Here is a 15,683-nt window from a genome sequence, read left to right as displayed (position 1 = left end):
TCCCAGGCCATGATCCTCCTAGCACCCAGTCACTCCCAGGCCATGATCCACCTAGCACCCAGTCACTCCCAGGCCATGGCCTGTCCACCACCTTGTTATTCCCAGTTCTTAACCCATCTCGGAGCAGGTCACTCCTAGACCATGATCTGTGTAGCCACTGGTCACGCCCAGGTTATGATCCATCCTGCAGCCAGCCACTTCCAACAGTCAATCTCTCCTGGTCCATTCCAGCTGTTGATCTCTCCTAGAGTTTTCCCACTGCAGTTGCTTGTCTCTTCCAGGCACATTATTGTGTCACTCCAGCCAAAGTTCTCATTGCTGCAAGTTCTCTCCAAAATGCTGCAGCCAGTTGTAAACCCCCTCGACACGAGACTGAATTTCTCCTTCCAAGTATGTGTGTATTTGTATTGATTTATGGCCATTAGTGAGATAAAACCCTCTACATGTCACTTGTGTATGTTACACAACTGTGAGTGAGACCCAGTGCATTATGTATTGATGTGTAAATTACACACCTGCCATGATGTCTATTGGCGGATTTCTTATTGCATCGTCTCTTGGTATTGCATATACAGTACTGATATTAAGATATTCCATCTGTAAGAATTTTTGCATGTGTCTGAGTGTATGTGTGCTCTCTGTTTGAAAGTTGTAATAAAATAGAATCTCATTCCTGTGCTCTACAGGTATTGGATCAGCTGTCCCAACCACTTCCACTCAACCAACGCCAGTGATACCTGTTTCTGATGAGTGGATAACTCCATGTAGGCAGCAGCACTATGATGAGATTTCCCAGAAGACAAGTGAGGTACTGTACTGACAATCTGAGCTAGTGCAATGTTGCTGACAGTGAGGTACATACAAATATGCCGGAGTTGACTACTGTAGCCATTATACTTTGAGAATTGGCTCCTGAGGTTAATGAAAACAAATTAAAAAGCATTTGGACCCAGTTCTGTTTGATGTTTAAGGTAAATCCCCTGGTACAGTAATATTACAGCGTCCCCGGCACTGTCCCTTTAGAATCATAGTTTCCACACAGAAGAATCAATTGGACCTATCATGCCTCTGCTGGTGCTATTTTCATGCCGGAACTAGAAAAAAACAAATAGGGTTAAATTAGGACTGTGGACTAAGTTACAGTAAAGACCTAAAGCATGTAACTCAATTTAATAAATTAAACAAGGTTAGTACCTAAATTAAAAACTATAAATGGACAATTGAGTGATATTTCAAAGCTGGAATTCTCTACCCTAGAGCACTGTGGAGGTTGAGTCATTGAATATATTCCAGACTGAGAGAGACAGATGTATGGGGGAGTCAAGGGTTATGGGGAAGAGGCAGGAAAGTGATGGAGATGAGGCCAAGATCAGATCAGCCATGATCTTACTGAATGGTGGAGTAGACTCTAGTGGGGCTGTATAGCCTACTCTTGTTTCTATTTCTTATGTCCTTATGAACTATCTACTCTAATCCCATTTTCCTTTTTTTCTTCTGCCCTTTCATATTTTTCTTCTACTGTTTACATAACACCTTGTATATCTTGTTTAACATTGCAGGGTATAACATATTTAGAAAGGAGAGAGTGGGAAAAAGTGGGAGGTGGAGTAGCTGTGTTTACTGGAAATAACAATGGCAGTAGAAAAATCTAACAACCATCGGTAAGACGTTGTAGTAGAAATAGAACCCATGTGGATGATGATAAATGATCTATTAGACTGATAGGGGTAGTCTACAACGTATGTCAGCCAAGAGCGACGTCTCAATTCATTCCATCTTCGCTGCCTCCGGAGAATACTTGGCATCAGGTGGCAGGACCGTATCTCCAACACAGAAGTCCTCGAGGCGGCCAGCATCCCCAGCTTATACACACTACTGAGTCAGCGGCGCTTGAGATGGCTTGGCCATGTGAGCTGCATGGAAGATGGCAGGATCCCCAAAGACACATTGTACAGCGAGCTCGCCACTGGTATCAGACCCACCGGCCGTCCATGTCTCCGCTTTAAAGAGGTCTGCAAACGCGACATGAAATCCTGTGACATTGATCACAAGTCGTGGGAGTCAGTTGTCAGCGTTCGCCAGAGCTGGCGGGCAGCCATAAAGACGGGGCTAAAGTGTGGCGAGTCGAAGAGACTTAGTAGTTGGCAGGAAAAAAGACAGAGACGCAAGGGGAGAGCCACCTGTGTAACAGCCCCGACAAACAAATTTCTCTGCAGCACCTGTGGAAGAGCCTGTCACTCTAGAATTGGCCTTTATAGCCACTCCAGGCGCTGCTTCACAAACCACTGACCACCTGCAGGCGCTTATCCATTGTCTCTCAAGACAAGGAGGCCAAAGAAGACATACCACATAATAGTGGAAGGGAATAGGAGGAAGAAATATGCAAACAAATTAGCGAAACGAGTAAAAATATAGAATAATAATCATGGAGGATTTCAACTACCCCAAGATTAATTGGCCAGAAGAGGTAGGTAAAGGGGATAAAGAAACGGAGCTCCTACAATGTTTACTGGACTCCTTTCTAACCCAGTACATAAGAAGCACAACAAGGGAGGATTTTCTATTGGATCTAGTAATGTGCAATGGACCAGAGCAGATAAGAAGAGTGGAAGTAGGATATATCTAGGCAATAGTGACCATCATACATGGTTTAGGATAATCATTGAGAAGGACATAAGCATGACAGGGCCAGCATAATAGATTGGAGAAAAGCTGATTTTGAAGAGCTCAGAATAGAACTTGGGAAAATAAAATGGACAACAGTATTGCAAACAATGATGCAGAAGAGCAATTAAAAGTGTTCAACAGAGCCCAGGAAAAATATATGTGGAGGCGCCGTGCCATTGCTTTCCTGCCCCTCTGCCATTTTATTAGCGGTGGGGGAAATGGCAGGTGGTTCGCCTGCCGTTAGGCCTTTGAGGCCCTTAAGTGGCCATTTAAAGGCCTCTTCCCACTGCCGTTGGTATTTTACCAGTGGTGGACTGGCACTTTGGCACCTTAGGAGATTGCCGAGTAATAATCTGGCAGACTCTGTGTGGGCTGTAGGGGATCCCTCTTGATCGGGCACCCCTCTGCCCTACACATCTGGTGGCGCTGCTGGGACTGAAGAGCTGCCGGGCCTCTGATTATTCAGCAGCTCTTGGAGGCAGGTCTTCCTAGCTCAGAGGTGGGGGGGGCCCAATTGCTGCCAATTAAGGGCCTGAGCCATGCAAAAGAGTAGTGTGGCTTGCAGGCCTGGTGGAGGCTAGCCCGCCCCGGTTTTCTAGCCAGTGGGCAGGGCACCACCTCATCACAAAATTCCAGTCATGATATCACACTAGTGAATCCACATTGTACCTTTTCTGTGACTCCAACACCCTTTCTGTAAAGCAGTGCCCAAATCTGTGCACAGTACTCAACTTGTGGCTTAACCATTTACATAATCATTTTCTCACTTATACTGAGTGTGTAAATATATAAAACCAAGAATTCCATTTGCGTTTTAATGTTTTTCTATATGCGATCCTTGTTTCAAAAATCTGTCTAACCTTTGAACTGAGACTTAAGTGTGTCTCAGTTTATTTTCACTGTTTTACTAAATATATTTAGATGTGGCAGAGGGTTGAATAGCTACCAACATTAGCTGGCTGGGATCACATAGCGAGAATGGTGACTGGTGCCCATAGAGCCATATAAAATGTGTCTGTTGGCAGAAATGCATTGGTCAGCTCCTTCTCTGTCCATTGAATCTCAAAGCAGAGCTAGGATGCTTTTTCCAGTGGTTTTATATGTACTGCAGGTGGCTTGTGTGTTGCCCATGAGAAATTCTCATGTGTGTCTCCTGACTTTTGCTGAGTTAACTGATTTCAGAGAAACAATAGTGAGGATACAATAGGTTTCAGTCTCCTTGAGTTACCAGAGGAGAAATAATAAATCTTCTCTAGTTATTATCCAGTGACCCTTGCTGTAAATTGTCTGTTTGTGAATGTTGGGTGAAGACAGGTTGGACTGAGCTATGATGCGTCCCACAGTTGAATATCCTCCCAACACATGAGAAAAGGCAATTTAGTTAATTTACTGAAGGGAATCTGACACCTATAGATGTATATCCCAGCAAGGTGTCAAATACTATGGAAGAAAATTGAAATAAAAGAAAAGAAATATTCTGGGTCTCACACACACACACACACACTTGTACAGCTGACAACCCATACCTGCCCATAGTCACCATATGGCCTCATAGTTTGGACAGGAAGAAAATTCAGCTCCTCACAATATTTAACCCATAAAAACAGTAACCTGGCTCTGCTGTTGGGAACAAAAACAAGAAATGCTGGAATCACTCAGCAGGTCTGGCAGCATCTGTGGAAAGAGAAGCAGAGTTAACGTTTCGGGTCAGTGACCCTTCTTCGGGATATTGGCTTGTCTGCTCAGAGTTCAATTTGGGGTTGTTGCCACTAAAGTCATGACCTCACTATTCTCAGACTCCTCTGTAGGGTTAACACACACAGAGTGAGAAATGAAACTTGCCATTGAACTATTATGTGTTGCCTCAGTATGTGAATCCTTTGGATAGAGCCTTTGTTATCTAGCTTGAAAATTATTTTGGTGAAGGATGGCCTGTGGGAGACTGACTTTTGTGGCTGAAATGTACCTCAACTATTTTTAAGTGTTACTGTTCTGCAGATGGATGAGACATGCCTTATTAATGGATGTGTGTGTGTATGTATGCACAGCCTAAATTCAGAAAGGGTTGTATGAAATGTACACATTTGTTTCTCTTGGGACCAGCCATAGGCACTGCCTCAATTTCACCCAGACTGCTAACTTGCTCATTTCTAGTGCCCAAAGTAGAGCTGTAGGCTGGTGCACACTGCAGCTTAAGGCCTTTCGGATGCTACATAAAGCCAATCATTAAATACTTGAGAGATGCATAACTCATACACCACACACAACCTATATACCACACTAAGTAGAAAAAACACAAAATACTTTACTGCATGTGGCTATTGAGGTAGAAAGAGTACTAGCACTTAAAACAAAATGGAAGAATACTTTAAAAGAAAAACCATAAAAGGAGATGGGGAAAGGGCAAGAAATGAGATAAGAGCAGTTGCCCCAGTTGAAGATTTAGCGCCAGCACAAGTACCTTCTTCTGTGCTATAATTTGCATGATTTGATGAGACACAAACAACTTAAATAAATACATGGAACAATGCAATGAACAATTTGTCAAATGACTTTACACAGAGCATTATACAACTTTGATCCTTCTGATTTTGAGCTTTTTCTTAGTATATCCAAGAGGAAGTCCTGTACCTGCACACTTGGGTAATGTGACTGGATTGGTTCCATGTTTGGGATGTGTGGCTGGATAGGTTTAGTGTTTGGGATGTATGACTTGATTGTTTGGGTGTTTGCAGTATGAGACTGAAATGATTGGATATTTGAGTTGTGTGTCTTGATTGGTTGCGTGTTTTAGGTGTATTGTTGGATTGGTTGGGTGTTTGGGATGTATGACTTAATTGGTTTGATCCTCGGGGTGCGTGACTGGATTGGTTAGATGCTTGGTTCATGTGACTGGCTGGTTCAGTATCTGGGATGTGTAGTTGGATTGCTTAGATGTTTGGGGTGTGGGGCCAAATTTGTTAGATCTTTTGAGCTTTGTGACTGGATTTGTTCTGTTTTGGATTAGGTTACTTGATCAGATTGTCGCTGGATTGTGATGTAGTTTCTATTCCCATGTCTATGAGTAATTCAATACTATTAAAGGCCAAAATCACAGCTGTAACTTTTTTTCTAGGTATATGAGATATTGCTAAAACACACCAGGAAGCGCCTGGCCCTGCTGATCAACAACATTGAGTTTGAGAATCCCAACATGAAGAGGCGAGGTGCAGAGGTCGATGAAGAACAAATGCAGAAACTGCTGAATGGCTTTGGATACGAAGTGGAAAAGCACAATAATTTAACAGCAGAGGTAAAGCTCTTGGTTAATGTTGGAATGTTCTTTTCAGCTCAGCATTCACAGTAAATCTCCCTCTGTATTTGGCTTGACTGCATTCCACATTGTCCTGACTTTCCTTCGCTCAAAGTCGCCCCCTGTAGACCAGAAAAGGCCATTTCAGTTGTCCTTTGTCAGACGATTGAATTGTATTATCTATTCGGGTGGATTTGGTGGCTTTACTGACTCAGGATTAATTACTTTATTTGTCCCCTTGCATTGTGTTGAGTTACCTTATAGTTTAGAGAATCACAAGGAGAACCAATAAGAGGCTGTTGATAACCCTATGCTCTACAGAATAGATAAAATCTTTTTATTTATGAATGAACTGCTCCACAGAATCCACACTGTCATACTAGTTCCGTCCCAGCTAGTGAGGACTCGACAAAGCCGCATTCTGGAGCAAAGACACTTGATGCCATACAGCAAAATTTATTCCATCACATTCAGTGACGCAATACTTTATTGCATAGCCAAAATATAATTGCAAGTTTTATCTATGATCAAATATGACATTGGAAAGCCGTGTCTAAGACCTACCAGCAGATTCACCGGTTGAGAATTTACTATATGGGGGCAGAGTTACTGAGCCAACAGGTATGAATCTGAGTCCACAAGGATGCTGATGCCAATCTTGACAGCATAATCCGAATTTGCAGAGTAATATAGAGAGCTGAAAACTGAGGATTTTGAATGGAGTGTGGTATCTACAGAGTATGATTTTGTGCATCATGTAGACTAAAATTGAGAGAAGTTTGTAGAATTCACTCAGAATCTCCCACTGAACAACAAATTATAATATAGCTGTCAGACATTTCTCTCCACAGACTCTCCAGTCCATTCTTCCAGCAGTAAAGATACAAAGGGATTAGTGCACATCCTGCGACAGCAACAGATAGTTCCACATTCTAGAGTGTTATCAGTAATGTTATTCTTTTTGAACATGGATCCAACAGAGAACATTCATTAAATGTTATGGCCAATCTTTTATATCTCAAGAAGCTGTGTATATAACTTCAGTATCAGTGACTGACCACTTAAAACCTCATTCCAGAGGTTATTTGGGGCCTTACTCAGACAGTGCAAACATTTGTAGAACTGGTGTTTTACAGTCTTCATACATGCTATTGGTAAGTTCCAAGGCAGAAGAAGGAAATATGATTTAAATTTATCTGAGACCATTGGAACTGACAGCTGCAGCCATATTTGTAATACCAGAAATAACGCTTTTCACTAAACTTCAGCAGCCCAGTCTGCTGACAGTTAGATGATTTCCCCTCAACCAGCCTAATTTCAGTAGAAGAATACATGGCTAAATTGAGATGCAGTTCTACAGAGCAAGTAGCTATACCTTCCGTCACTATGTTAACTCGTGGCCCATATTGTTGTAGACAGGACTTCATTGGGGAACATCCGATAACTGTCACACTTTGGGTAACTAAGCACTCAACATACTCACTGCGTAAACCTATGCTACATAAACTTCTAATCATGAAAAACTGCACTGCATAGAATCCTGTTGTCCAGATACAGAGCAAAAATGATCCATGCAATAGACTCTCTTTTGGGACACAAGATAGAACCAGCTTATTCCTGCACTTCATCTACCAAATGTCTTGATAGAGTACTGAGCGCAAGAGTTTACAGTAGTCAGTACTCCATAATAGTCATATTTATGAATTGAATGGGTCCTCAGAAGTTAATATTTTAATTGAATGAATGAATAATGTATTTTTATGATGAATAGTATCCAGTGGATTTCAGAATGCATTAGTCTTGTTCAAAAAGTACTGATACACCATGAATTGTATTTCAGGGAATGAAGGAAGCACTGACTGTATTTTCAAATCGAGAGGAGCACATGCAGTCTGACAGCACCTTTGTGGTTCTCATGTCCCATGGGCTCAGAGATCAAATCTGTGGCATACATCACAATGAGAACAGGCAAGATACTCTTCACATTGACAATGTCTTTAACATTTTAAACAACAAGAATTGCAAAGGACTGAGAGGAAAACCCAAAGTTATCATCATCCAGGCCTGTCGTGGAAGTGAGTGTCCCTTTAAAACGTTTTTTTTTACAATCTGCTCAGACACTGTGCGAATGAAAAGGAATAACAGAGATGGTGTATATGATAGAGAATAGCAGCCCCTAAGTATGTTATAGAGAACAGCAGACCATATAATTATTCCAGAGAATAACAGGCCCTGTATTTATTTTAGAGATTAGCAGCTCCTGGTTGTAATAAAGGGAATAAAAGACTAGAGAGTTATGTTGGCCAAGCTGAATACAGGCATTAAGTGGGTACTGTGCCACTAAGACACTGTTTGAAAGTCTGGTATGAGCACACAGCTTTGGGCCTAATTGCTGATTACCATAATTTGAACTTGTCTCTAGTTGCTAAATCAGGCACCTGCAGTTCGAGAACTCAAGTGCTGCTTAGATGCAGTTATCCTATTAGGAGCAGTATATGTGGGCTCCTCACACCCAGTTCCACTGAAGATGTGGAGTGCTCTGGCTAACATGCAGCAACATTTTACAGAATGGTTTGGGAACTGAGGGAGGGGGTGCACAGGTTCTCAGACACAGCACTGGAGGTCCTGGTGGAGGAAGTCCAGAGGAGGAGGAATGTACCTGCAGGGGGGAAGAAGGTACTTCACCCTCCTCTCACTCCTGTCCCCCTCTCCTGCAGCAGCTGGTGCTGCTCTTCCTAGCCTCATTTCCTCCTTCCCATTTCCCATCCAGACTAAGGGTTCCCCAAGCAAGATGCCCATAAGGAAGCACTCCCTTTCTCCTGGTGACTCCAAAAAGGTGGAGTAGCACAGCACTCCCTCTTTTTAGGTGAAGCCCTCATAGAATTTCTGGGTAAAAATGTTGCTAGAGTGTTGGTGAAGTCTTGACAGTGTCCCAGAAAACCTCCTGTTGTGTTTTGGAGGTCCTGTTCACATCTCCAGCAGCAAATGAACATGAAAGGGTGAGTATCCCTTTAAGTAGTGCTTGAAATCCACATCAAGGCCTTGTATACTCCCAGACAACTGGTTGCTGTTAGGAGAGGCCATTAGGACAAGGGCTAGCCACTAAAATACCATACAGCGTTCTTAATGAGCACTAGCAGACATTTTAAGTAGCAATCAGCCTGTTAATGAGCCTCCAGGTAGCTGTTCCTAGTGCACTTCAACTTCTTTACAAAGATGACACATTGCACTAAATGCAGGCTACACTCTCATTTCAGCTCCATCTTGCTGCCTTGGAGGATCTTTAGTGTTTGAAAGCACTGCTGAAAATTGCCCTCCTCCATTTGTCATGTAGATTCTATAGAATAATAGATGCAGGGTATATTATAGTCAATAACAACTCCTGTATTTATTAACCTCCACTAAATGTGATTGTTACGACCAGGTGAGAAAGGTGTCTATGGGTCTCTTTCAGCTTTCACCTGGTCTTATTGTAACAGGATTTAATTTTTAAACACACTGTGTTTTGAGCTCTCCCTTGGTGAATCCTTGTTCACTGCTTTCCAATTATAAGGCAAAGAAATGAGCACAAACAAACTTTCTTAGGTTTAAAGAAGAAAAGTGAAATTTATTAAAACTTAAATCTAATTTGGTTAACGCCAATGGATACATGCCACGCCCCACGGTAGCATGCATACGCGATACGCAAATGCAAAGAGAAGCAGAAAAGAGCAGAAGAAAAATAGTGGAGAGGTTTGAGGCAATCTCTGAAGAGGGGTTTTTGTTACTATGCTTCAAGCTCACTGTAGCCCTTGCTTGTAGGTAGATCTTGCTTTTTGTTGGGGTCCAGTATTCTTCTTAAATCTTGTCCACTGTAGGAGACTTTTCTCTCTCGGGGTTCATATGTCTTCAATGGATTCTGAAGCTGGTGAGAGAGATGTTCTCAGTCCAGGAGCAAAACTGGCTCAGTTCAAAAAATACTCTGTGGCAAGTTCAAATTCAAAAAACTCTAACAGCCAGTTAGTCATGTGACTAAACTGGTCTAACCATGTCTCTTTGTGTATTCGGCCATCTTAGCAATTAACCTGGAATGCTAGCTTCTCCACCTTCAACGTCTGGTAATCAAAAGTCCATCGTGGATTAAATTGGAGGAGGGAGTGGCCCCTTTGCAAAATTAACATATCTCATTCTTGGCAGGTGGGGGCCTGATGACAGTGATACCAGATATTTTGTTGCTAATTTTTTTATCCTTAAATTTGTTGAATTCATAACTGAATGACAGAATAAAGTTTAATTTCAGATTTTTATGCTATCCAGAGATAAGCTTGAAATCTTGGTACTAAACTATTTTCTGTATTAGATAGCAATTACAGAACTGATCTCCAAGGCTGCAAATGATTTTCATTTATGATGGTGCCCATTTTGCATTGATTGTCAAGTAGAATTTCATCGTTGTTGATCATGGACTAAAATGGTTCAATTATATTGCTTCCTTTGCAAAAATTCCACTCCGTTTTCATATTGAAGGTTATGTTAATTAAACTGAGATGAGGCAATGTGGTCAGTCAATAAAATGATCACTAGAGTTGCATCTGGTCTGGTTTCTTTTTGTAAACAAATTAATTGAGAATAAATATAATAATACCAACCAGTTATAAATTGTGTGTTGTGTGATTGAAGTGGGTTAACATCCTTCAGTAATTTGCACTGTTTCTTTGCAGCAAACCCTGGCCATGCCTATGTTAGTGACTCTGCAACTCCTGAGGCCTACACTGATTATGAAGAAGAAGGTCCTTTTTACCAAGTACACAAAGAAAGTGATTTTATCTGTTTCTGCTCCACCACCCCAGGTAACTATGCATCTCAGATCAACATAAACAAGCTCTGCTTCTTAATAGCATGGCCGACAGTTCATTTCAGGGAATAGTCTAACATGGTGCAGTCATTAAGAAAACACAGCGTCATTTTCCTCATGTATGCTGATGACACAAAGCTCTACTTCACCATCACCTCTCTTGACCTCTCCACTGTCTTTAAATGATCAGACTACTCATCCAAAATCCAGTCCTGGAAGAGCAGAAATTTCCTCCAGTTAAATATTGGGAAGACCGAAGTCGTCTCCAGTCCGCGCCACAAACTCCACTCCCTAGCCATTGACTCCATTCCTCTTTCTGGCAACTCTCTGATGCTGAACCAGACTGTTCGCAAACTTGGTGTCATATTTGAGCCCAAAATGAGCTTTCGACCACAAATCCATTCCATCATTAGGACCACCTATTTTTACCTCCATAACATCTCCCGATTCCGCCGCTGCCTCATCTTATCTACTGCTGAAATCCTCATCCATTCCTTTGTTACATCTAAACTTGACTATTCTAATGCACTCTTGGCCGGCCATCCACATTCTACCCTCCATAAACTTGATATCATCCAAAACTCTGCTGCTCGTGACCTTATTCGTACCAAGCCCCATTCATCTATCATCCCGTACTCGCTGACCTACACTGGCTCCCACTTAAGCAACGCCTTGATTTTAAACTTCTCCTCCTTGTTTTCAAAGGCCTCGAACCTCCCTGTCTCTGTAATCTCCTCCAGTTCCACAAACCTCCAAGATATCTGTGCTGCTATAGTTCTGGCCTCTTGAACATCCTCGATTTCAGTTGCTGCACCATTGGTGGCTGTGCCTTCAGCTGCCAAGGCCCTAAGCTCTAGAATTCCCTTCGTAAACTTCTCCGCCTCTCTACCTCATTTTCTTCCTTTAACACCCTCCTTAAAACGTACCTCTAACTAAGCTTTTGGTGATCTACCCTAATATCTCCTTATGTGGCTATGTGTCATATTTTGTTTTATAATGCTCCTGTTAAGTGTCTTGGGACATTTTATTTTTATTATGTTAAAAGTGCTATATAAGTACAGGCCATTGTTATTGAGAGACAGAAATCCGAGAGAGATAGCAGGGATCCAAGATAAATGATAGGGATGTGAGAGGGTGGTGCTGCCCAAGGGCTAAGATTTGTTTATGCCCATTTGTTATATAATAAAAGCAAAATACTGCAGATGCTGGAAATCTGAAATAAAAACAAAAAGTGCTGGAAAATACGCAGCAGGTCTGGCAGTATCTGTGGAGAGAAGCAAAGTTAACGTTTCAGGTCAGTGACCGTGGTAATGACAATGATGCTGAGACTCCCGACTACTCTCTCAAGTTAACTTAATAGATCACGTGGCATTCTTTCAGAGAAGAGCAGACGAGTTCTCCCTGGTGCCCCAGCCAATATTTGTCTGTCAACCAACATCATTAACTGATTATCTGGACTTCAGCACCTAATATCAGCTGACACTTTGTTAGTGCAGTTCTGAGGGAGTGCTGTACTGTCAGAACGTTGCCTTTTGGAAGAGATGTTAAACCGAGATCCTGTCTGCCCCCTCATGGCACTATTTGAACATCACTAAAGCCATTTTATTGATCATTTATCTCATTGCTGTTTGTGGGACCTTGCTGTGTGTAAATTGGCTCCTCCATTTCCTACTTTACAACAGTGATGACACTTTAAAATGTACTTAATTGGCTGTAAAGGGCTTTTGTATGCTCTGAGGCTGTGAAAGGTGTTGTAGAAATGCAAGTCTTTTTCTTTTTATGGGATGGAGCTGTTTAGTATTAAATATAATATTAAATTGATACCTTGAGAGTTTTGTTTAATTGTTTTTAGAGATCAGAAAGACATTTCAAATATATTTACCCCTAGAGTTACGTTATCTTCCTTAGGAGACAGAATATGTTGGGAAAGTGCATGACATTGAAAATTGCATTAGGTGTATCAGACAGTCCAGGTTGGAGGGCCTCGTCTTATTTAAGCACTATTGGATGTTCTTGTATCAAGGGTTATGAATGTACTAGTCCAGCAACAAATGGAGAGATTTTAAATCTACAGGATTAATGGGTTTACCAATAATATGAACAGTAGATAGAAAGTGGCATCATTCAGGGGCCAGTTGAATGGTGTGGCTGCTTTCCCTCTTACGGGTGTCCAGGAATCCTCTTTTCATTATCCACTAATGCTGTTGTCCTTTTGCTTTGCAGAAAATGTATCCCTTAGGCATGTTCAAAAGGGAAGCATATTCATCCAGAACTTGGTTGATGTAATGAGGCAAAACGCAGCAAACTGTGATGTCGAGGAGATTTTCTTCAAGGTAAGGAAGTGAGAATAGCTTTTGCAGGGACTAAAGGAATTACAAGGGGATGCAAAGTGGTCTCCCATGCCCTTGGACAATTCCTTGCCCTAGAAGGTGGGCAGATACCTGCTTCATGGGCTCTGCCAATGCTGCTGTCTAATCACTTTCCAAGAAGTTAGGTAAGAGTGGGTAAAGGTGGCATGTTCTCTAGTTTCCCCTCCCATGTGGATGTGCCTGGACTTGCCTCAGCATTCCTCACCCCATCTCCCCTCCATCAACAGCATTGTAGAGACAGACCGATCACTTTGAGGAGGAAAACGTGCAAACCTGCAACAACCAATCCCTGCCCAACCTATATTGAATACCAGCCAAAGTACTATTGAAGAAATTATCTATAAACTTTTACTATCTCCAGAGTCCAATATTCAAACCTGATCCCTCCAGAATCTGGAATTAGCTGATTAACGATTAAATGAGCCTGCTTACTGTGAGGCATCACATGGCTTTAGGAGGTAATAAAAGTTAGTATTTAACTTTTTAGGTTATTTCTGTGTTCCACAGATAAATAACTGTGATTAGGGGTGGAATGGCTATATAGGAAATCATGAAATTTCCTGAGTGCCTGCAAGAATGGTCCAATGGCACTGCATTCTCAGCACACAATACCCCACTTTTTACTGTGAGAATGCCAAAGAATCCCGCACCCTTTCATTGGAGCTAGTCTGTGTTATATTCCGGAAAGCCAGCTGGTAAAGGTTAGTACTGCAGGCAATCTTTACTCAGTCCAACATTTATTTACAGAGTGAAACATTACAAGCATACACCTCCTAACTGAGCCACACCACAGTTTCAGTCAGTGTCCCTTTATGCGCGCTCAAGTGAAACCCCAGTTAATGCCCTCCACCTGCATATAATTAAACACAATTGATATACAATTAATGGTCCACCCCTGACTGCAATGCTGCCTGTCTATAGCTGTGTGTAATATGGAATTTTGCTGCAACAAAGCAGTTCTGGAGTAAGTAACAGCTTCAGTGAAACAAATGGAAAACAGTTGCTATTATGCACACAAGTCGTCCACGACAGCACATGATCATAATGGCTTTCATGTGACTTTATAAAAATGGCTAACTACCCTTAGTGTTCAAATTATTTTTTAAAAATTGAAGTTTTCCCTTATATATTATGTTTGGGAGACCCAGACAGAGCAGTTTGCTGTGGAATCCCTCACATGTCTGATCTTCCACGGAGTGAGCAAGTTGTGGTTTCAGTTTCATCCTATAACCAAACTTTAGTCTTACATTAACAAAAAAAAGTGCAACACTTAAACAGCAACATTATTGTGGAGTGACAGCAAGAAATGGGAGAAGCGCAGGAACTGGGAAAGTATGAGGAAAGGGGAATGTGAATGTAAGAATGGAGAAATGTGAACAATTAAGAATAAGATGATAAAAGATGGGGGGTGTGGGAAATGTGCATCAGAGTTACTATAAGGAATGGGGAAGCGTTTGGAATGGGGACTATGTTGTGGTACCATGCTAAGCTGGAGGGAAGCCCATCCACAGGTTGGCTGGCTCTGTTGGTAACTGGAACTGTGTGGCTTCTCCCCTTTCAGGTCCAACAGTCATTCCAGAACTTTACCAGACAACTACCTGTGAAGGAGAGAAGCACGCTGCTGAAGAAGTTTTACCTGTTTCCTGGCATTTAGCACATCGGTTCCCAGAAGCGAACCTCAACGTCTGACCTTAAATCTAGCAGCAAAATTACGGAGAATGCCCAGAAATCAAAGTTTCCTTTAGATCTGCCACTTCCACAGCAGAACATTCATAGGGATTTGGGGAATTATTTTTTAAAGCATTCCTTGGGGCGGAGGGGTTAGAGGACAATGGGGAAGGAGGTTTGTTGAATAAGCTGAAAATTATAAATGGTTCCTAAAGGATTTTATGTGCCTCCCGAGGCGGGGTCGGAGGCAGGGGGGGGCCCATAGAATTATGGCGGGGGCGGAGGCAGGGTGTGCCCATAGAATCATGACGGGGTCGGAGGCGGGGGGGGGGCCCATAGAATCATGGCGGGGGCGGAGGCAGGGGGTGCCCATAGAATCATGACGGGGTCGGAGGCAGGGGGGGGCCCATAGAATCATGGCGGGGGCGGAGGCAGGGGGGTGCCCATAGAATCATGGCGGGGGCGGAGGCAGGGGGTGCCCATACAATCATGGCGGGGGCGGAGGCACGGGGGCGGGCCATAGAATCATGGCGGGGGCGGAGGCACGGGGGCGGGCCATAGAATCATGGCGGGGGCGGAGGGTTGTTGCCAAGCGATTTTTGTTTTTTTTTGCCGAGGTGGGATAGGCCAAAGATGGCCAATTATTAATGGCCACTTACGGGCCTCTTCATGCCGCCGCTGAGATCTACCCAGCTGTGTGGGGGGGGGGGTGTGCCTCATAAAATGAGGCACCCTCCCTGCGGGCATGGCGGGGGTGTCTCTTTTTCATGGGCCATCTAACCCACAGAGGACCCCCGCTGGCAAAACCTACAACTTCATGGTTCCCCCTCACCTGGACGTCATGCCCACCCTC

General features: G+C 42.8%; 1 protein-coding gene across 2 annotated transcripts in view; it reads left to right on the top strand.

Annotated features, from left to right (window-relative positions):
- The window catches only part of LOC137346486 (caspase-1-like), a 29,831-nt gene extending 14,730 nt beyond the window's left edge, over nt 1-15,101 (top strand). For both annotated transcript variants that reach the window (XM_068009948.1, XM_068009947.1), the window contains exons 4-9: nt 687-808; nt 5,783-5,959; nt 7,800-8,034; nt 10,660-10,788; nt 13,017-13,126; nt 14,724-15,101. In XM_068009948.1, the coding sequence (XP_067866049.1) occupies nt 687-808; nt 5,783-5,959; nt 7,800-8,034; nt 10,660-10,788; nt 13,017-13,126; nt 14,724-14,816 (866 nt within the window). In that variant the 3' untranslated portion in view covers nt 14,817-15,101. The remainder of the gene's footprint in view (nt 1-686; nt 809-5,782; nt 5,960-7,799; nt 8,035-10,659; nt 10,789-13,016; nt 13,127-14,723) is intronic.
- The last annotated feature ends 582 nt before the right edge of the window (nt 15,102-15,683 follow it).

Source organism: Heterodontus francisci, chromosome 30, assembly GCF_036365525.1.
Source record: "Heterodontus francisci isolate sHetFra1 chromosome 30, sHetFra1.hap1, whole genome shotgun sequence".
Lineage (NCBI taxonomy): Eukaryota > Metazoa > Chordata > Chondrichthyes > Heterodontiformes > Heterodontidae > Heterodontus > Heterodontus francisci.
This window is presented reverse-complemented; position numbering and strand designations above follow the sequence as displayed.